Source organism: Salvelinus namaycush, chromosome 30 (assembly GCF_016432855.1).
Source record: "Salvelinus namaycush isolate Seneca chromosome 30, SaNama_1.0, whole genome shotgun sequence".
Taxonomy (NCBI): Eukaryota; Metazoa; Chordata; class Actinopteri; order Salmoniformes; family Salmonidae; genus Salvelinus; species Salvelinus namaycush.
Window position 1 is genome coordinate 30,889,121 of NC_052336.1, and position 23,412 is coordinate 30,912,532.

Consider the following 23,412-nt stretch of genomic DNA (forward strand, 5'->3'; position numbering starts at 1 on the left):
ACTTTGAACATCCCAACATCCCATACCATGAGGAATGGGCAAAAATCCCAGTGGCTAGATGTGCCAAGCTTATAGAGACATACACCAAGAGACTTGCAGCTGTAATTGCTGCAAAAGGTGGCTCTACAAAGTATTGACTTTGGGGGGTGAATAGTTATGAGTTTTTTGTCTTATTTCTTGTTTGTTTTACAAAACATTATTTTGCATCTTCAAAGTGGTAGGCATGTTGTGTATATCAAATTATACAAACCCCCCCAAAATCTATTTTAATTCCAGGTTGTAAGGCAACAAAATAGGAAAAATGCCAAGGGTGGTCAATACTTTCGCACGACACGCCTAAGTTTCCTGAAACGGCTCACATGTATGTAGCTAGTGGGCTAAGCTGTAGCATTAGCAATGCCTAAGTTTCCTGAAACGGCTCACATGTATGTAGCTAGTGGGCTAAGCTGTAGCATTAGCAATGTCTTTCAAAAAGGAGGCAACACACAAATGCGGAAAAATTGCAATTTTATAAATTCTGACAATGAGTCTGAATATGAAAGTCACGAATCAGATTCTGAGGAGCTGTCCCCCCGACCTTGTATCCATTGAGAACCATGAATCTGAGGACACCTTGCCCACTGACGAAGTCCCAGGTCCCTTTGAAGATGCCGGTGGTGATGGAGACAGACCGACAGTGAATGAAGTACAGGAGGTCTGTTGTAGCTGGAAGGCCGCCAGCCATTTCACCGCTCCTGGCCCTGCCGTTTGCTTTGATGAGTCTCAGTCTGGAGTGCAAAGCTCCTTGCCATTTCTGACAGAGGAGCTGGTGGGAGACATAGTAGAGGAGACCAATAACTACACCTTGGAGCTACAGGAGAAGAGCGAGCCAGGAGTGAGGGGCAAACTCTAAATGGGTGACAACCACAATTAGTGAAATGTATACCATCCTGGTGACAGTCCTAATGGGAATAGTAAAGAAGAGCTCCCTTGGAGAATACTGAAGCACAGATCCAATGTTATCAACTCCGTTCTTTGCCACCTTCTTTTTCCAATACCACTTCCTAGTTCTGCTGCGATGCCTGCATTTCGTCAACAATGCTGCTGCCAACCTAAATGGCCCGTTACACAAGATAATTGATGTTCTTACCAACCTGACATCAGCATTTGGTCGGGTCTTTGTGCCATACCATGACTTATGCATTGATGAGTCCCTGATGTTATTTTTTTTTATTTAATTTTATTTAACCTTTATTTAACCAGGAAGGGCTCATTGAGATTTAAAATCTCTTTTTCAAGAGCGTCCTGGCCAAGATAGGCAGCACCAAGTCATTACAAAAATTACAGACAGACAACATGAAAAACTACAAGTAATCTAGTAAAAACCATTGAATTCACAAGAGTATAACAAAATCAAAAACAGCCAATTAAAAACATTGACAGGTCAGGGAATCAGCCTCAAAATCCTTCATCAGTGATTTAAAAACACCAATCGGGACAAGTTCTTCCAGTTTAAAATTATTTTGTAAGGTGTTCCAAGACGATGGCGCAGAGTACATAAAAGACCTTTTACCAAATTCAGTTCGGACATTTGGAACAGTTAGCAGGATAAAGTCTAGCGAACGAAGAGAGTACCCACCACATTTCTGAACAATAAAAATGCCCAAATAAAAAGGTAGTAAACCCAAAATGGCTTTGTAAATAAAAGTATACCAGTGACTGAGCCTACGAGTGACTAGAGAAGGCCAGCCAACCCTGGTATACAAAGTGCAGTGGTGCGTAAGGGTTTTGCAGTTTAAAATAAATCTCAAAGTGCCATGGTAAAGAGTGTCAATTGATCTCAAACACTGAGCGGAAGCATTCATATATAAAATATCCCCATAGTCTAGTAAAGGCATAAATGTAGCTGATACTAGCCTCCTTCTGGCTTCAAAAGAAAAACAGGCCTTATTCCTAAAATAAAATCCCAATTTCAGCTTCAATTTTTTTGTAAGTTGTTGAATATGCAATTTAAAAGAGAGGCCGTCATCAATTAGAATTCCAAGATATTTATATGAGGTTACAACCTCAATCTCCTTGACCTGACAGGTAGTAATAGGTGATAGGTTCAGAGGTCTATTTCTTGCATTAGAAAACACCATTAGTTTAGTTTTGTCAGTATTGAGGATAAGCTTCAATTGACACAAGGTATGTTGAACAGTATAAAAAGCAGTTTGCAAGTTCTGGAAAGCTTTTGTAAGAGATGAGGCACAACAGTAAATAACAGTATCATCAGCATAAAAATGAAGTTGTGCATTTTGGACATTTTTGTCTAAATCATTTATATAAATAGTGAATAAGAGAGGACCAAGTACAGAGCCTTGGGGCACACCATTCAGGACAGACAATTTAACAGACATAAGCCCATCAAATTGAGTGCACTGAGTTCTATCAGACAGATAGTTAGCAAACCATGCAACTGCATGCTCTGAAAGACCTACACTCAACAATCTCTGCCTTAGTATAGCATGATCAACTGTATCAAAAGCCTTAGAGAGATCAATAAAAAGTGAGACACAGTGCTGTTTTTTGTCAAGGGCTTCAGTGATATCATTTAAAACCTTCATGGCTGCTGTAATTGTGCTATGCTTCTTCCTGAAGCCCGATTGGTACATTGATAAAATAGAGTTAGTAAATAAAAACTCTTTAAGCTGTTCACTTACAAGGGTTTCAAGTATTTTCACCAGGGGTGACAGCTTTGAGATTGGCCTATAATTATTTAAAAGAGTTGGATCTCCCCCTTTTAAAAGTGGTAGGACAAAAGCTGATTTCCAGATCTTTGGAATTTCATTACATTCCAGGGTTAGATTGAACAGATATGTAAGTGGTTCAGCTATGAAATCAGCTGCCAGATTTAAAAAGCAGGGATCCAAAAGATCAGGACCTGCAGGCTTTCTGTGATCTAAGGATTTCAGGGCTTTATGTACCACCTGCACTGAGAATGGCAGAAAGCTAAAAGTTTGACCAGCTCTCACTGGTTCATCCACACAGGGTTGTACAGAGACAGAGGACACTGAATCAAACAGCCTACCAGATGATACAAAGTGCTCATTGAAACAATTCAGCATTTTAGTTTTGTCATATATAGCAACAGAGTCCTTCAAAACACATGACGGTAATTCATTAACATTACTGTTACCAGACATAGACTTAATAGCATTCCAAAACTTTCTAGGGTCATTCAGGTTATCAGTGGTAACAGACATAAAATATTCAGACTTGGCCTTCCTGAGAAGAAAAGAACACTTGTTTCTTAACTGCCTAAAAATAAGCCAATCAGCATCAGAACAAGATTTCCTTGCTTTAGCCCAGGCTAGATTACGGTTGTGAATAATACAAGACAGTTCAGAAGAAAACCATGGATTATCCCGCCCTTTAACCCTGAACCTGCGGAATGGTGCATGTTTGTTTACTATTTGGAAAAAAACATCATGAAAGAATATCCAGGCAGTTTCCACATCAGGGATAAGCTCAATCTTGCTCCAGTCAAAATAAAACAAATCATGAAAGAAAGCCTGCTCATTAAAACACTTCAAATTTCTCTTACGAATAAAACATGGATTTGTCTTTGGAACCTTAGTATTTCTAACAGCAACAACAGCACAATGGTCACTTAAATCATTACAAAAAACACCAACCGCAGAATATTTATGTGGAACATTTGTCAATATCAAATCAATCAGGGTAGATTTATCTGGGCATTTAAGATTTGGGCGAGTGGGTGAATTAATCAACTGGGTAAGATTCATAGAATTACAAAACATTTTTAAATCATCAGACACCGGCTTTAACCAACACCAGTTGAGATCACCAATCAAGATCATTTCACTGTAAAGAAGTTTAGACATAAGGTGCGTCAAAGAAGAAAATGCATCACCGAGAGCAGAGGGGGGTCTATAACAGCCAATCACAGTTATAGAGAGGCCTCAATATTCAAAGCAAGAAATTCCAACTGTTTACAAATAGTTTCAGACTTTGCCACACTTACATGGAATTTAGATTTGACATATATAGCCACACCCCCACCTTTCTTAACCCGATCAGTGCGATAAACATTGTAACCACTTATACAAATATCCTTATCAAAAATAGACTTGCTGAGCCAAGTTTCAGAAAACACAATTACATCAGCATCAGTTGATTTAGCCCAAATCCTAACCCCATCAATTTTTGACAACATTTAAATGAAAAATACCAAAACCAGATCTTGATTTAAAATCAGAGGGGGTTTGGAGACATTGCATATCAGGGCCAGGGTTAGGTTGCACGTTACCTGATATCAACAACAGAAGAATAACTAGGCACCTCTGTTTAATAACCTTGCACGGCTTCTCTTTTTTAAGAGACCTACTGCAAGCGAATTCTACAAGTGAGTTTCCAGACAATACAAAACAGTCATTTAAAACCATTAGACTTTGGTAGTGACACAAATTCGTACTGTTCACATCATGCCACAAATGCATCTGCACTTGGACGAGTGGACCGAGTGAAAAAGAGCGAGTTCCTGCAAACAAAATGTCTAATGGACGCGAGAGTACATTGTCAGATGTACTCACCCTGCGACAATGTTCGTTTTCTCCAGAGTTCAGTAAAGTCAGTGCACAAAGCAATACCACGTAAATTGTAATTTTCTCTGACAAAAAAACAAGAGGCCAACGAAGGTAAGTGGAGAGAGGGACAGCGTGTATGTGAGTCAATGTGAGTGTTTGCGCGTGTGAGTAGATTGGGTGTTGAGGGCGATAGAGAGAACGGGTTGAGCTGCCACTGACAGCCAGGCGAAGAGCAAAAAGGAGCAGCTTGGACAAGACACTCCGCGGACGAAGGAGGAACTCAGGCCAGCCAGAGATAGGGTTACTTTGGTAAACTTCAAGTAATGAAGTGCCGAGTTGAGGAGGACCCGTGATCTTTACACCAGCAAAAATAAAATAGTTTGCACTACACAACAACGAAGTTACGCAACCATAAATAAATAGATTATTAGTAGGTTAAAATGTACTAGTCACAAACAAACGACTTGACATGCTGCCATCTTGGATTTTGGACTATTGCATTGAAACTAACTTCTCAGCCCATACTCTACAGACGAGTGCAGCAAAACGTTATGGAAGGGTAGGCTGGCTTTCCATCAATGTATTCCCTTCAAAAGGCACAGGTTTGGGGTCAAGTTCTTTGTTATGTGAAGACATGATTTGTCCAGGACATTATAGTCTACACAGGGTCCACCCCTGACATCCATTTTTATGGGGGTCTTGGGGTGTCCGGGTCCACGCTGATGACCATGCTGGCTCCTCATCTTGGCAAGGGATACACTTTGTATGTGGACAACTGGTACAGCAGTCCCCACACTCTTCCAGCATCTGCTCTCCAACAGCACAGGGGCCTGTGGCACACAGTCACGTCGAACAGAAAGGGGATGCCGGCATTCGGATGAAGGAAGATGCAGAGAGGGGAAGTGGAGTTCAAGGAGAATGGTTAACAGCTGGCAGTAAAGTGGCATGACAAACGATACGTCCATGTCCTCTCCACTGTTCATACAGCAACCATTACGGCCACAGGGGAGGTGGACCACCTGACGGGAGAGAGAAAGATCAAACCAGACTGTTTGCTTGACTATAACCTCAAAATGGGAGCAGTGGATAAGGGGGACATGATAAACAGCTTTGTGGAATGCGCTCGGGAAACTACCAAGTGGTATAAGAAGATATTTTTCCATCTGACACTGCTGCACTCAATGGTCACATAGTTCACAGCCAAATAACAGGTGAGATGATTACTGAACAAGGGATTTTTTGTAATTGGAAGTACAGTTCACATACAGTTCCATTATATTCCTTTAGAGATGGGGGGTGGAAATGCAGTTGTTCAATCACTGCATGAATATTAAATATGTGTTATGCATATTCATACATTCGTGAAGTTTTTTTTTATCTAGTGAAAAAAGTTGTTGTTTGACCACCACCGACAATTACATATAGGCCTATGTGTTTTCTTGCTGTGTTTTCATCGTAAAACAGTTAACGAGTGTACGCTCAAACAATATGTTGCTAGCATGCAAAAGCTGGCTTCAATCATCAGCTTGAAAATGTCAAGCTCCAGTTATGATATTGGCAAATAATGTTCAATACTTTGTGTGTGGTTTCTGAAAGTACAGAATAAAAAATAATTATTAGTAATTAGAATACAATATCAAGATACAGCAATAAAACAATTACAAAGAAACATAACACTGCTATAAAAATAATAAATTGCATTGACAAAATCACAGATATGAGATATATAACGTAAGAAACAGTAACTGTTGTACTCCACAAGGGGGCAGGGCAGAACAGAGCTATGATAAACAGGCCAAATGAAAACAAACCATGGTCATAAGGCCAGGGTAGCTTCAAAAGACAACACAAGCTAATACTTCTGACGCAATTAGCATTGTTTTACAGAGCTAATAGAAGAATGTAGCTAGCTACATAAGCACGATTGAGTATAACACCATAAAGGTTAAGCAATAAGTACCTTGCATGTCCGTGGTTATAAAGAATATACACACATGTTTTATTGTCCAAAGATAGTGAGCTACAGTAGAAACGACATGCAGAAACTAAAATAACGTAATAAGGTACTTACTTTCATAGGAACGCACACGTCCAAAGTTATCATCATGTAGTAAGGAAAACAACAATGAAGGCAATGTGGGCACCAGCCAGAAAATGTGAAACAGTTTGTGCAGGTCCTGTTCTGACTGGAGATGTGCAAATGTCTGCATACTTGATCTGCGGAAACAATGGGGAAGTGCTTGGGGAAGTTTGTCCGGCTCAGTAAAGCCAAAAATGATAATTGTCCACAAAAGTGAAATGGCCTACTTTTATGAGGAGGCGGAACACACAAGTTGGAACCGCCTAGAAATTAAAGCAGGCAGCGTGTCTCGGTTTGATGGCAGCACGGATTAACTGTCATGTTGCGTAACAATCAAATTTTGGAACAGTGAGCGCATTCTGACATCATGTGCATAAACAAACGTACACCAGGGTGACCGTTAGAGGTATTTAGAACTCACATGTGAAAAGGTTAAAGACCAGAGAGACAGGCGGAAAACATCTTCGCAAACATGTCTCACTTGGCTTAAGTTATACAGTGCCTTCAGAAAGTATTCATACCCCTTGACTTATTCCACATTTTGTTGTGTTACAGCCTGAATTCAAAATGGATTAAATATGTGTTTCTCTCACCCATCTAAACACAATACCCCATTATGACAAAGTGAAAACATCATTTTCAGGTCTTGCCACAGATTTTCAAGTAGATTTCAGTCAAAACTAACTCGGCCACTCAGGAACATTCACTGTTTTCTTGGTAAGCAACTCCAGTGTAGATTTGGCCTTGCGTTGTAGGTTAATGTCCTGCTGAAAGGTGAATTCTTCTCCCAGTGTCTGGTGGAAAGCAGATTGAACCAAGTTTTCCTCTAAGATTTTGCTATGCTTATCTTCATTCTGTTTCTTTTTATCCTGAAAAACTGCATCTCTTAACAATTACAAGCATACCCATAACATGATGCAGCCACCACTATGCTTGAAAGTATAGAGAGTGGTACGCAGTAATGTGTTGTATTTGCCCCAAACATAACACTTTCTATTCAGGAAATTTTTTGCAGTATTACATTAGTGCCTTTGATGTGTGTTTTGGAATATCTTTATTATGTGCAGGCTTTCTTATTTTCACTCTGTAAATTAGGTTAGTATTGTGGAGTAACTACAATGTTGTTGTTCCATTCTCAGGTAACTAACTAACTGTTTTAAAGTCACCATTGGCCTCATGGTGAAATCACTAAGCAGTTGCCTTCCTCTCCAGCAACTGAGTAAGAAAGGACACCTGTATCTCTGTAGTGACTGGAAGTGTTGATACACCATCCAAAGTGTAATTAATAACTTCACCATGCTCAAAGGGATATTCAATGTCTGCTTTTTTTTACCCATTTTCCAATAGGTTCCCTTCTTTGGAACACATTGGAAATCATCCCTGGTCTTTGTGGTTGATTCTGTGTTTGTAATTCACTGCTCGACTGAGGGACCTTACAGATAATGTGTGAGGTACAGGCAGTGATTTAAAAAATCATGTTAAACACTATTATTACACACAGAATCCATGCTACTTATTATTTGACTTGCCCATTTTTATCCCCAAACTTATTTAGGCTTGCCATAACAAGGGGTTGAATACTTATTGACTCAAGACATTTCAGCTTTTCATTTTACATTAATTTGTATACATTTAGAAAAACATAATTCCACTTTGACATTATAGGGTATTGTGAGTTGCCAGTGACACAGTGACGGTGTACGCTGTGTTTCTCTTGATTAGCTTATTTTTTCAACAACTAAATTAGACAATCAATGCTGTGCTATCTGAGTGATGAGATGTTCACCCGCCGGGTCTTTATCTCCATTTGAGGAAAGAAAAACAAAATCAATGAAACTGTGTTGACTCCAACACTCGACTGCAATCTTCTCAATGAGGAAATTAGAAGGCAATTCCACACTAAGTGGTCCTGGATATGAAACAATAATATATTTATTTCAAATCTAAATCACCTTTTAGGGTTTTGGTTTATTTAATGTTGTAGGCCTAGATATAAACAGATAAAAGCTGACTTGCAGGACCAAAATGTGTTTTTTGTTTTACAATTAAACTGTAAAATGCAATTTGCCATGTTTATGCTGTATGCTTTACTGTAGGTATCGACAAGATTGGAGCGTTGATTATACACAATATATACACACACAAGTATCCTCGGTTGCAACACTCACTACCGAGTTCCAAACTGCCTCTGGAAGCAATGTCAGCACAATAACTGTTTGTCTGGAGCTTCATGAAATGGGTTTCCATGGCAGAACAACTGCACACAAGCCTAAGATCACCATGCGCAATGCCAAGTGTTGGCTGGAGTGGTGTAAAGCTCGCCGCCATTGGACTCTGGAGGAGTGGAAATGCGTTCTCTGGAGTGATGAATCACGCTTCACCATCTGGCAGTCTGACGGACGAATCTGGGTTTGGCGGATGCCAGGAGAACGCTACCTGCCCGAATGCATAGTGCCAACTGTATATTTGGTGGAGGAGGAATAACGTTCTGGAGCAGTTTTTCATGGTTCGGTCTAGGCCCCTTAGTTCCAGTGAAGGGAAATCTTAACACTATAGCATACAATGACATTCTAGACGATTCTGTGCTTCCAACTTAGTGGAAACAGTTTGGTGAAGGTTCTTTCCTGTTCCATCATGACAATTCTCCTGTGCACAAAGCGAGGTCCATACAGAAATGGTTTGTCAAGATCGGTGTCGAAGAACTTTACAGGCCTGCACAGAGCCCTAACCTCAACCCCATCAAACACCTTTGGGATGAATTGGACCGCCAACTGCGAGACAGGCCTAACATCAGTATCCGACCTCACTAATGCGCGTGGCTGAATGGAAGCAAGTCCACGCAGCAATGTTGCAACATCTGATGGAAAGCCTTTCCAGAAGAGTGGAGGCTGTTATAGCAGCAAAGGGGAGACCAACTCTATATTAAAATGGCCATGATTTTGGAATGAGATGTTCGACAAGCAGGTGTCCACATGAGTATGTATAATCAATTTACAAGTGTTAGCTATTGAAAGTATTATTATATATTGTTTTAACCTAAATCAAAAACTGTTTTATTAACAGAAACGGAACTGACATCAAAAAGCACTAATCGCCCAGCACTATTATGGAAGCTTAAGTAATAGCTAACGCCTGTAGATTGATTATAGCCATGGGAGGAACATAAAATCAACACTCCAATCCTCCCGATACCTACTATGAACCAAATACGGGTATTTTAAAACTGTTTCCAGCAATACTAACTTGAATTAGTATTATATTATTAATTAATACACATTAAACCTTTACTGTATAATGCATAATGCTTTTTGAGGTCGGTTCCGTTAGGTAAAAAACAAAAAAACCCGGTTTCCGATTTCAATGATGATACTTAAAATAATTTTTGAGCGTTTTTATCGAACTTCTAAAGCCAAATATTTAGAACATTCAATTGCCAAAACATTCCATTGTCTTCTAACTTTTTAAATGTGATGATTTTCTATTATTTTATTCCTTAGTAATCATAACCAAAAATAAATCAACAATTTGGTTAATCGCTCAGCACTATTCCACAATGATGAAATTACCCTACACACAGCGATTTCATTGAGCGCAAGTATTCAGTTAATTGGTGTGGCAAATGTTTACATATCTCGGCAATTAGCTCAGCGTGGACACTAATATCAATACAAGCACTCTCATAGTCCAAGGTTCTCTTTATTATGCAACCAGCAGCAACGCAAACTGTGCCAAAGAATGAAAAAAAAAAAATCCACAGAACAGAAGGAAAGAAAACCAGCGAGCGTAAGCATCTCTCCCTCGCTCTTTTCACTTCTCTCCCAAAAGCACCAGGTAAGATTAGAAAAAAACTAGATGAAGACCTTCATGTGGAGATTCCGTTGATCTGACTAGTTTAAATTGGCTTCTCTTATCAGGAGCGCCAGCGGTGACACATTTTTCCTTCACCCGTAATGTAGGGTCATAAAAGCCTAGCTTCCCATGCCAACACATGACATCTGTTGTTTATGTATCACTGGCTAACGCTAGCGACCAGGGGACGGGGGGGTGAGACTACTCCCGCAGCAGCCAGATCTGTGCCTCTCTCCCTCTTTATCATCTCGCTCTCTCAACCTCTCCCTCCCTGCACAATGAGCCTGTTCCTGTCATCCTCATCCTCCACAGCACTAATGTGTAAATAGTGGCCAAAGGACCATATCAGGCGTTGTGCGTTGTAGGCTGACTTGTTGAGATTGCAGAGTTGCTGCTTGATATTCCCTTGTCAGCTGCCCGCTGCAAGCTCTTATTGTTTTTGGAAATGGTCTTCTTCTTGAGTGTCAGTGCTCTACACTCTTAGAATTAGTGGTAACTCGAGAAACCCTGGAGATCTTCAAGGAGGAACCATTGCTAGACAATGATTCATATTTGCACCTTCTGTTAGTTGAGGGGTTCTTTCAATGGTTCAAGGAAGCAACGGGTTCCTGGAGACATGGCTTAGTAGGGGCATGGCTTTAAGATATACTGTATTTTTTGTTGTTGAGTTTCTGTTCTGTTGTATTGTCATCACATGTTAAGGTTGAACACAGACAGCTGTGTAGCTTCAACGATGCTATCAGAGGTGTAGGAGTTCCTCAAGAGCTTATGCAAATCCTAACGTTGGAATAGTTACCACTTTCTTACTGTATTATATTAGAATATGTAATATGCATAAATAGTCAAAGAAAATTTTCATTTGCAGTGTACAAACTGCCTAAAGAAGACCTAAGGGTCGAAACGTTGTTATAAATAAATATCACCTGGGAGCATGAGCAGCAGTATGCGGCGTTTTCCTTTCTGTTTTCCATGAGTTTGCCTACAACTCCATCACCTGAGGAAAGTACCTGAATGTGCATATGTTCTTTAGCTAGCATATGAACAGGAATGACATTTATACTAACGCGTGACCTAAAATAACTACAGTATCTGAAAGCCCAGCCTCCAATTTGATATGCTGCCACCTCTACAATATATATCATAAAAAAGGCTCAAAATTGAACCATTCCATCACAAAAAGGTTCTGGTTTGAACCTCTTCAAAGGGATTCCTCGATGAACCTTTTTCAACTGGAAAGGTTCCACTTGTGTGGCAACCCAAAATATTATTCTAGGCACCTTTACTTCTATGAGTGTACAGGGCCAAGGGTTTATGGGGGAATGAGTGCTATGGGTAAAGGAGGAGCTGCTAAAATGGGTCATAAACACTGTTTATTGTGAAAGTTATGGCCTGTATTCACAAAGTGTCTCAGAGTAGGAGTCCTGATCTAGGGTCAGTTCTGCCTTTTAGATCATAATAAACGGACAGAGAGACCTTATCCTATAGCAGCACTCCTACTCTAAGATGTATTAGGAATACGGGCCCTGAACCCCACTCTGAGTGATAGCGGCTAGTTCAGACTTATACCTCTGTTTTAATTCAAGCTTTTTTTGTACAGGTAAGACAATTATTTCTGTGTACACACACATTAAAAAATTTGGAGTCACTTAGAAATTTCCTTGTTTTCCATGAAAACATACATGAAATTAGTTGCAAATTGAATAGGAAATATAGTCAAGACGTTGACAAGGTTATAAATAATGATTTTTAATTGAAATAATAATTGTGTCCTTCAAACAAAAGAATCCTCCATTTGCAGCAATTACAGCCTTGCAGACCTTTGGCATTCTAGTTGTCAATTTGTTGAGGTAATCTGGAGAGATTTCACCCCATGCTTCCTGAATCACCTCCCACAAGTTTCTTCTTCGAGATCCCTTAAAACCCTGTACAAATCTCCCACTTTACCACCACCAAAAAAGCACCCCCAGACCATCACATTGCCTCCACCATGCTTGACAGATAGTGTCAAGCACTCCTCCAGCATTTTTTCATTTTTTCTGCGTCTCACAAATGTTCTTCTTTGTGATCCGAACTAGAGGTCGACCGATTAATCGGAATGGCCGATTAATCGGGGCCGATTTCAAGTTTTCATAACAATCGGAAAACGGTATTTTTGGGCGCCGATTAGCCGATTTTATTTATTTTTTATACCTTTATTTAATCTTTATTTAACTAGGCAAGTCAGTTAAGAACACATTCTTATTTTCAATGACGGCCTAGGAACGCTCTGCTTCAGGGACAGATTTTTAACCTTGGCTCGGGGGATCCAATCTTGCAACCTTACAGTTAACTAGTCCAATGCTCTAACACCTGATTACATTGCACTCCACGAGGAGCCTGCCTGTTATGCGAATGCAGTAAGCTAAGGTAAATTGCTAGCTAGCATTAAACTTATCTTATAAAAACTATCAATCAATGACTGTCATTGCTCTAATGTGTACTTAACCATAAACATCAATGCCTTTCTTAAAATCAATACACAAGTATATATTTTTAAACCTGCATATTTAGCTAAAAGAATTCCAGGTTATTAGGCAATATTAACCAGGTGAAATTGTGTCATTTCTCTTGCGTTCATTGCACGCAGAGTCAGGGTATATGCAACAGTTTGGGCCGCCTGGCTCTTTGCGAACTAATTTGCCAGAATTTTACGTAATTATGACATAACATTGAAGGTTGTGCAATGTAACAGGAATATTTAGACTTAGGGATGCCACCCGTTAGATACCCGTGTAAATCTCACTAGGATAAGGTAATGTTTGTCAACATATTTTCAGAAATCCACTCTACAAAATATATTTAGCCAATATTGATCAGAGTTACCTTGTCCTATGGATATCTACACAGTTATAAAATTGGCAAGGTGGTGTAAGCCTACACGAAACACAGACCTTATTTTAAGTGAATCTAAAAATGTCCTATGGAATAAATGAAAGAACCGCTTTTCAGATTTTGCTAGAAGGTGTCATGGGAATTATGACTCGCACTTTGGTCGTCAATTCTTACCATGCCCATTATTAAAATAGGATTTCCTGCATATAGAAATGACAGTTTTTGTTTTCAACATTCATCACAGGTAACTTAAACTCTATTTTTATTCAACCAGTTGAAAGTATTTGTCTCCTAAGCAGACTCTTCAGTATCATTGTCACTTCAGAGCTGTGTGTGTGTGTGTGTGTGTATTTATGTAGTATATTAAGTTAAAATAAAAGCGTTCATTGTTCATTCAGTATTGTTGCAATTGTCATTATTACAAAAATGTGTATGTGTGTATGATATATATATATATAATAAATAAAATAAAAAATATAAATCGGCCGATTAATCGGTATCTGCTTTTTTTGTCCTCCAATAATCGGTATCGGCGTTGAAAAATAATAATCGGTCGACCTCTAATCCGAACACCTCAAATTTAGATTTGTCTGTCCATAACACTTTTTTCCAATCTTCCTCTGTACCGTGTCTGTGTTCTTTTGCCCATCTTAATCTTTTCTTTTTATTGGCCAGTCTGAGATATGGCTTTCTCTTTGCAACTCTGCCTAAAAGGCGAGCATCCCGGAGTCGCCTCTTCACTGTTAATGTTGAGACTGGTGTTTTGCGGGTACTATTTAATGAAGCTGCCAGTTGAGGACTTGTGAGGTGTCTGTTTCTCAAAATAGACACTAATGTACTTGTCCTCTTGCTCAGTTGTGCACCTCCCACTCCTCTTTCTATTTTGGTGTTAGGATCACATTTTAAGAGTAAATGACTCCACAGACACTAGAAAAGCTAAACCAAGTATAATTTTTCCCATTGCATTCAGACATCACATTTCCACCACCACAAGTATATATACTCCAATTTAGACACTCCTCCTTCTCTCCAATTTTTACATCTTTGATGGAAGACGAATTGATAGGATAATAAACCATTGTTTCTTCCTTAAGGGAATCTGACCTGACCTCAACCCCCCTTCAGGTCTAAACCAAAGATCTCCACCAGTTCCCCTAACACATTCCACAGGCATCTGTCTCCTACAGATAACCATTAACTTCTGATGTAAAAAACAGTCTCTTTCACTCCTTTATCTACTATGCTTCTGAGTATAACAATGTCCAAGTTTAACCCAGAATCTAACACTAGTTAGAGCCAGTTTGCGCTGTTCTGTGAAGGGAGTAGTACACAGCGTTGTACGATATCTTCAGTTTCTTGGCAATTTCTTGCATGTAATAGCCTTCATTTCTCAGAACAAGAATAGACTAAAGAGTTTCAGAAGAAAGTCTTTGTTTCTGGCCATTTTGAGCATGTAATCGAAACCCACAAATGCTGATGCTCCAGATACTCAACTGGTCTTAAGACAGTTGTATTGCTTCTTTAACAGTTTTCAGCTGTGCTAACAAAATTCCAAAAGGGTTTTCTAATGATCAAATAGCATTTTAAAATGATAAACTTGGATTAGCTAACACAACGTGCCATTGGAACACAGGAGTGATGGTTGCTGATAATGGGCCTATGTACGCCTATGTAGATATTCCATAAAATATTAAGTAAATTAATTACTTAAAAATCATACAATGTGATTTTCTGGATTTTTGTTTTAGATTCCGTCTCTCACAGTTGAAGTGTACCTATGATAAAAATGACAGACCTCTACATGCTAGAGTAGGAAAGTAGGAAAACCTGCAAAATCGGCAGTGTATCCAATACTTGTTCTCCCCACTGTATATATATATATATATATATATATATATATATATATATATATATATATATATATATATAAAAAATTGCCGTTTCCAGCTACAATAGTCATTTACAACATTAACAATGTCTACACTGTATTTCTGATAAACTTTGTTATTTTACTGGACAAAAAAATGCTTTTCTTCCAAAAACAAGGACATTTCTAAGTGACTTCAAACGTTTGAATGGTAGTGTACATACATACATACATTGCACACAGTACATGGGTTTTTATTTATTTTTACATTGTAGAAAAATAGTGTAGACATGAAAACCATGAAATAACAAATATGGAATAATTTTTCAAAGTAGCCACCCTTTGCCTTCACAGCTTTGCACACTCTCAACCAGCTTAATTAGGTAGTCACTTGGGATGCATTTCAATTAACAGGTGTGCCTTGTTAAATGTTCATTATTTATATTTTTTCTTAATTCGTTTGAGACAATCAGTTGTGTTTTGACAAGGTAAGGGTGGTAAACAGAACTTAGCCCTCTTTGGTAAAAGTCCAAGTTAAAATAAGCAGAGAGAAACGACAGTCCATCATTACTTTAAGCCATGAAGGTCAGTCAATGCGGAACATTTCAAGAACTTTGAAAGTTTCTTCAAGTGCAGTCGCAAAAAACATCAAGCACTATGATGAAACTGGCCCTCATGAGGACCGCCACAGGAAAGGAAAACCCAGAGTTACCTCTGCTGTAGAGGATAAGTTCATTAGAGTTAACTGCACCTCAGATTGCAGCCCAAATAAATGCTTCAGAGTTCAAGTAACAGACACATGTCAACATCAACTGTTCAGAGGAGAATGCATGAATCAGGCCTTCATGGTTGCATTGCTGCAAAGAAACCACTAGTAAAAGGACCCTGATAATAATAAAGAAGAGACTTGCTTGGGCCAAGAAACACGAGAGATGGACATCTGATGTGTCCAAATTTTAGATTTTGGGTTCCAACCATTGCGTCTTTGCAAGACGAGTAGGTAAATGGATGATCTCTGGATGTGTGGTTCCCACCGTGAAGCATGGAGGAGGTGTGATGGTGTGGGGGTGCTTTGATGATGACACTGTCTGTGATTTATTTAGAATTCAAAGCACACTTAGCCAGCATGGCTGCCACAGCAGCACACATATGTGTGACCTCCAAGACTATTGGAAAAGCATTCCCCATGAAACTGGTTGAGAGAAAAAGCAAAGCTGTTATCAAGGCAAAGGATGGCGACTTTGAAAAATCTCAAATTTATATTTTGATTTGTTGAACACTTTTTTGGTTACTACATCATTCCATATGTGTTATTTCATAGTTGTGATGTGCTCACTATTAGAAATGTTTAAAAAATTAAGAAAAACCCTTGAATGATTAGGTGTGTTCAAACTTTTGACTGGTACCACACACACACACACACACACACACACACACACACACACATGGCCAAAAATATTGGCACCCTTGCACATTTTTCAAATAATGCGCCATTTCTTCCAGAAAACTGTTGAAATGAAAACATATTTTGATATCCACATATGTATGTCTTCGGTGTGCAGTTGAACAAAACAAAAATCTGAATAATTGACTGAATTTTAGCTAATTCCACAAAGAAATCCTGAAATGGCCCAGACAATGTTTTTGGCACCTTCTAGAAGTAGTTAGATTTCAAGCAGGTGATTCTCATTTACTTTGGAATTGAACTCACCTGTGCTGAGTGGAAGGTGCCTGCAGTATAAAAGTCACGTATTCAACCAGTTTGAATAGAGAAAAGGACACATTATCCTGTTTTGTGTCACTGTGTGTACCACAATGAGCATGGACAAAATAAAGAAAACCAGAGAATTATCTGAGGAGGTCAGACAAGATTGTAGCCAAGCATGGACAATCTCAAGGCTAGAAATCAAATTCCAGAGATCTTGATGTTCCTGTTGTTTCCACCATACGTAATGTTATCAAGAAGTTTAAGGCCCATGCCACTATAGCCAACCTCACTGGACATGGCCGCAAGAGAAAACGTGATGGAAAATTGCAGCGAAGGATTGTTTGAATGGTGGAGAAAGCACCTCGGTCAACTGCCACACAGATTCAAGCTGACCTTCAGACACAAGGTACGACAGTTTCAACTCGCACCATCCGATGACAACTCAATGATAGAGGGTTATATGGTAGGAGACCCAGGAGGACCCCACTGCTGAGAGAAAGACATAAGAAAGTCCAACTGCAATTTGCCAAAACACACCTGAACATGCCAAAATCCTTCTGGGAGAATGTCCTGTGGACAGATGAGACCAAATTAGAGCTTTTTGGAAAAGCACGCCATCTCTGTTTACAGAAAACAAAATTAAGCTTTCAAAGAAAATAACACCTTTCCTACAGTTAAACATGGAGGTTCAGTGATGCTTTGGGGTTGCTTTGCTGCCTCTGGCATTGGGTGCCTTGAACGTGTGCATAGCATCATGAAATCAGGGTAATACCAAGGTATTTTGGAGCGCAATGTTGGGCCCAGTGTCAGAAAGCTGGGTCTACGTCGAAGGAGGACAATGACCCCAAACACAGTTCAAAAAGCACTCAGGAATGGTTCAAGACAAAACGCTGGACTGTTCTGAAGTGGCTCAACAATGAGTCCAGATCTAAATCCCATTGAAAACTTGTGGAGAGATCTGAAAACAGCAGTTAGGAGAAGGTACCCTTCTAATCTGGGAGAACTGGAGCAGTTTGCACGAGTAGATTTCCAAAACACTATATGCACCAATATTTCTAAATTGTGTTTTTTTCATCGGGAATGATTGCTTATGGGTGCCTTCATAGATTCATAGATTTTAGATATTAATTCAAATTAGTTTTGCTAAACGCTATATATCCATTGTTTAGCTGAAATGGAATGTTTGTATCCTGTATATTTGACTCTGATATGTAGTTGCCCACTTTTTACATGTAGTTATGTTACATTTGACTGTGTACAACCGAGCAGTTCTACTTATTTCTGAAAGTCAGTCAGAGTTGAACATGATTGCATCTGAAATAAAAACATTGATCATTGAACAACCCAAATGTCATGATTTAGATAGTGAAAAAGTCAAGTTAATACTGAACCAATCCAACTCTGTGAGCTAGTAATGTTGGTAACACTAAGAAGAAATTCAGTTTACAAAACAGATTGAAATTACAACACAATGACATCACTTCAACCAGTTTCTGGTTGTAATGACCTTATATCGCTTGGATGGACCGGTTCCGCACCAATCCCACACAGTTGAGCCACAGACCTGAGTTCAAACACTATTTAAAATAATTTCAAATACTTTAGCTGGGCTTGATTAAACTTGCATTGCACAATGGAGCCAATAGAATAGTTGTTTATGTGCAAACCCGCCCATCTGGCATTCTCAAGCAAACAGTAGAAGTATATCAACAATTTAAAATAGTATTTGAACCCAGGTCTGCTGAGCCACAGCGAACCAGGTCGAGATACGCATCTGCTGCCGTGGACCAATTAAATGGGGATCAATTATCCGAACGATGCTCCCCGGAGCTTCCTTGTTCAACACCAAGAATAACACCATGACATACCAGGTGTGCTCCTGCTGTCACAGACACACACAGTAATAAGAATAACACTAGGAAACCAGAAGGTGTGTTCTTGCTGCTAGCTCTAGGTGAAGGACACCGTTTCTGTTTCCATCCTTAACAAACTGAGGTCTGAATAGGAGGCCTGGTTAAATACTATTCCTTCTGGCATCTTATGTCAGCATTGTAAAATTATACTGTATACATGTAAAGGACAGGCTTTCTGTGTTTGTTGTGATTGCGGAACAGACCATAGTGAACAAGATACTACTGCTGCTACTAAACGGCGGACAGGTAAGCGCACCCGGGTCACTGGAGTGATCACGCCCAGTTCGCCACTGAGTGTGTTGTTGACAAATCGTGTTTTACTAGCCTGAGGTATAATACAGTCATGTGGTTCTCTCTCGGACATGGAGCTGTGTTTATTAGCTGCAGGAACTGTGTTTAATTTGCTTTATTCTGGGACAATGTGGACCGCCCAGACTTTCAATGTAGCAACTGTTTGCTTGCAGAGGACTACAGGGGTGAAGTGGCTACAAGTAGCGAACCTACACAAGCTACTAGGGAATTCACGCCCGCCTACTTTTTCCTCTCTTCCTTCCCAGTTGCCGGAAGCCGCTCCGGCCTGGTGGAAGTGTTGCCGCTGTGTCGGCTCTCCAGAGCCAACTGGCTGGAACTCTGCAGGGATCCCTCCCCAAAAGGGTCTCCCCCTTCCCTGGAGAATAGAGCTAGTAGGATGTCCCTGTTTGATTTGGTGGATGTTCCTGTTCTTGATCCTACCAACCAGCCACGGAGATATGTCACTCGCTGTGGAAGTCGAAAACAGCGTCCTCTGGCAACGGGGGCCTCCTTGGAATTTTTAAGCCCGGACACAGAAAGGGCTTTGCCGCCCTCGATCCAGAGGTTCTGGTGCCTTCTTCCCTGGGGGCTTCCGATTCGAGATCAAATACAGAGGTGCCTGCTCCTTCGTCCTCTATTCTGTCTCCCTCATCGGTGGCTTCTACCCCATGATTGCCTCTGTGGATCCTATAGCTATTGTATGCAGTAATAATGCTCCCGAGTGGCACAGCGGTCTAAGTCACTGCATCTGAGTGCTAGAGGCGTTACTATAGACCCTGGTTCGATCTCTGGCTGTATCACAACCGGCTGTGATCAGGAGTCCCATGGGGCAGCGCACAATTGGCCCAGCCGGGTTAGGGGAGGGGTAGGCCATCATTGTAAATAAGAATTTGTTCTTAACTGACTTGCCTTGTGAAATAAAAGGTTCAAATAAAACAATGTGCCTTTGAACCAGAGTTATAGTCTTAGAACTGAGGCGGTTTGCAGCACAGCCTGCACTTTCAGCTCAAACATAAATAACATGAGCATGTCTACTTCCGATAAGCTTCCCAGTATAGCAATAAAAACAGACAAGCATTCCAGAAGTGCTAAAAATAGCCCACATATGCAGCCTAAGAAACAAAGTTCATGAAATCAATGACTTGCTAGTAACAAATTACATTCATGTAATTTGTAATACATTCATTCAGTATTACATTCAATGTAATACATTCATTCTGACCATCTCTGAAACTCACTTAGGTAACACCGTTGATGATACAGTCGTGGCAATACATGGTTATAACATCTACAGAAAAGACAAATGCCAACGGGGGTGGTGTTGTGGTCTATTAAGAACATTCCTGTAAAGCTTATAGAGGATCTCATGTTAAACGTTGTTGAAGTAATATGGCTACTGGTTCATCTGCCTCACCTAAAGCCCATTCTGGTGGGACGCTGCTATAGACCACCAAGTGCAAACAGTCAGTATCTGGATAATACTCCAAATCCATCGGATGAAGTGATCCCAATATAGTAGCCATATCTAGGAAAACCAAAGTTCCAAAGGCTGGGCCTAATATAGTGTATGAGAGTTTTGTAGTGATTCCTATGTTGGTGATGTAAATAATATTTGTTGGTCTGTGGTGTGTAATGAGGAACAACCAGACGCTGCACTTGACGCATTTATGAAATTGCGTATTCCAGTTACTAATAAGCATGCACCTATTAAGAAAATGACTGTAAACATTGTATTTTTTTATTAAATAAATAATCCCTGTGGATTTATGAGGAATTTAAAAATGGTATGGTTGAGAGGGACGAGGCAAAAGGAATGGCAAATAAGTCTGGCTGCACAGCAGATTGACAAACATACTTCAAATTGAGAAATCATGTGACTAAACTGAATAAAATAAGAAGAAACTATACTACAACAAAGATAAATTATATAAAGAATGATAATAATTGTTGGAGCAATTTAAATTATATTATGGGGAATAATGCAAATTTACAAAACCCACTAATATTGCCAACTATTTTAGTTATTTGTTCATTGGCAAGATTAGCAAATTTAGGCATGACATGCCAGCAACAAACACTGACGCTACACATCCAAGTATAACTGACCGAATTATGAAAGACACAAGCACTGTGAGTTTGAATTCCATAAAGTGAGTGTGGAATAGGGGAAAAAATTGTTATCTATCAACAATGACAAACCACCGGGGTCTGACAACTTGGATAAAAAACGACTGAGGATAATAGCGGACGACATTGCCACTCCTATTTGCCATATCTTCAATCTAAGCCTACTAGAAAGTGTCTGCCCTCAGGCCTGTAGGGAAGCAGAAGTAATTCCACCACCCAAGAATAGTAAAGCCCCTTTACTGGCTCAAATAGCCGACAAATCAACCTGTTACCAACCATCTCTTCACAATCCCCAAGTAAAGTACCACGCAGAGCCATGGCTACATGGAACTCCATTCCCCATCAGGTAACTGATGCAAGCAATCGAATCAGATTATTTATTTTTTTAAACACATAAAAAATTCACCTTATGGAACAGCGGGGACTGTGAAGAGAGAGACACACACACACAGGTACAGACATGCATACGCACACACACGCTAGAACACACACTCACACTGTAATATTGCTGTATTATACATTTTGTATTGCAGATATAACATTATTACACCACAATAGGATGCACTGTTTTATATTTTCTTTCATGTGTGATGTAAGTGCCTTAATGTGTTTGGACCGCAGGGAGTGATGGGGATCCCTAATAAATACAAATGCAAAATAAAGGCAAACACAACACATAGCGCAAATCGGGTTAACCCACTTGGTGGGTATTGTAACATGAGTATCGCCCGTGGTTCGACTACTCAGCCCCCTCATACGTCCGGCCTGTGCGCTATGATGGCCTCACGGCTGCCATCCCACTTCTGACACCAACGTAGCAAACAGGGAAGCTTATTAGTAACAGGGCAGGGAAGTGAACCCGGGTCACTGCCGTGAAAGGCAAGCACCCTACGCATTGCACCAAGAGATTTTTACCCACATGGTTGGAATTGTAACGGTTCATATAGCCAGGATCGTTACAATACATTGGTGATGTAATGATGATGATTAGTTCAGCATCTGTTACCAACAGTTTACCTAAAATATTCTGGATAATCGTACAACCACGAGTCAGAGCTTGGGTAACCTACATCTTACAAATGAAATTAGTTTACCAAACGTTCTCACTATTCCACGCCCAGTAAAATATTTCTGCAATTCACTGATAAATAAAACAATGAGCTATCGATCAATTAACAAACAAATAGAGAAAAGAAGTATACATTACCTCGAAATAAGAAGGCTTTGCTATTTTTGTGAAGCCCTGCCACTTGGGTAATTCCATATGTTGCATTTGCGAAGTCAAGTTCATTGATGATATCAATCTGGTAATCGGGATCTATTCCAAAACCGAAAACTGTAGGGGGGAAATATTATTTAGCCATTGTCACACATTGGGTGCACAGTTACATACGTACATAAGCAAGGCACTTCTTTAATGATTGAGTTTGAGCATCAAACTTCAGCCTCTGCGTGATACAACGAACTGCAACACAGTCAAATAACATGGGGGGATTGAATTCATGCGATTTCAAAGCACCCTCACCTAGGTACAGTGGCAATCACATCAGAGACAAAACGCGTAAATTGCATGGCACTAGGCATCATATACCGTATAATGGCAGATGACTTTAAATGAAAGTCTATATTATCCAAATATTGGACTTATTGTTGCGCGGGAACAAATTGACTGCTGCATCGACCTGTGTGACACCTGTCATTTGTATAGGGACTTTTGCGCGTTCTACAGATGTGGCAGAACAACATACCCTACGTTTTAGGAGATGATAACTATGCTATTTATCTGTACTATAAAACTAATTCCAAAAATATGATTTATAAATGAGGGGCAAATTGAAACAACAAAATGGATTAATAAAAAATCTACAAGGGACAAACGAACAAAAATCCGATCGAGGTGCTTATCGGGCTATGGAGAAGGGGAGGGTGCGCATTAAACAACTATGCTGACAGAGCTGATAATGATACCTACAACAATAGGTAAACTAACTGCATATGTCCCCGTGTGACACCTACCTGGTTTCGCAATGAGCACTACGGATAACAAAGCCACGTAAATATCCATGTGTGTGAAGTTGCACTGTACAGTTTCCTCAGCAATATCCGACGTCGAGCGCTTCGCTGGCAATACACTTGCT

General features: G+C 39.8%; 1 protein-coding gene across 1 annotated transcript in view; it reads right to left on the reverse strand.

Annotated features, from left to right (window-relative positions):
• LOC120025009 (protein kinase C-binding protein NELL1-like) overlaps positions 1 to 23,412 on the reverse strand; it is a 456,735-nt gene that overhangs the window by 427,891 nt on the left and 5,432 nt on the right. Inside the window, exon 2 of the mRNA XM_038969436.1 lies at positions 22,482 to 22,610. Coding sequence (XP_038825364.1) covers positions 22,482 to 22,610 — 129 coding nt within the window. The remainder of the gene's footprint in view (positions 1 to 22,481; positions 22,611 to 23,412) is intronic.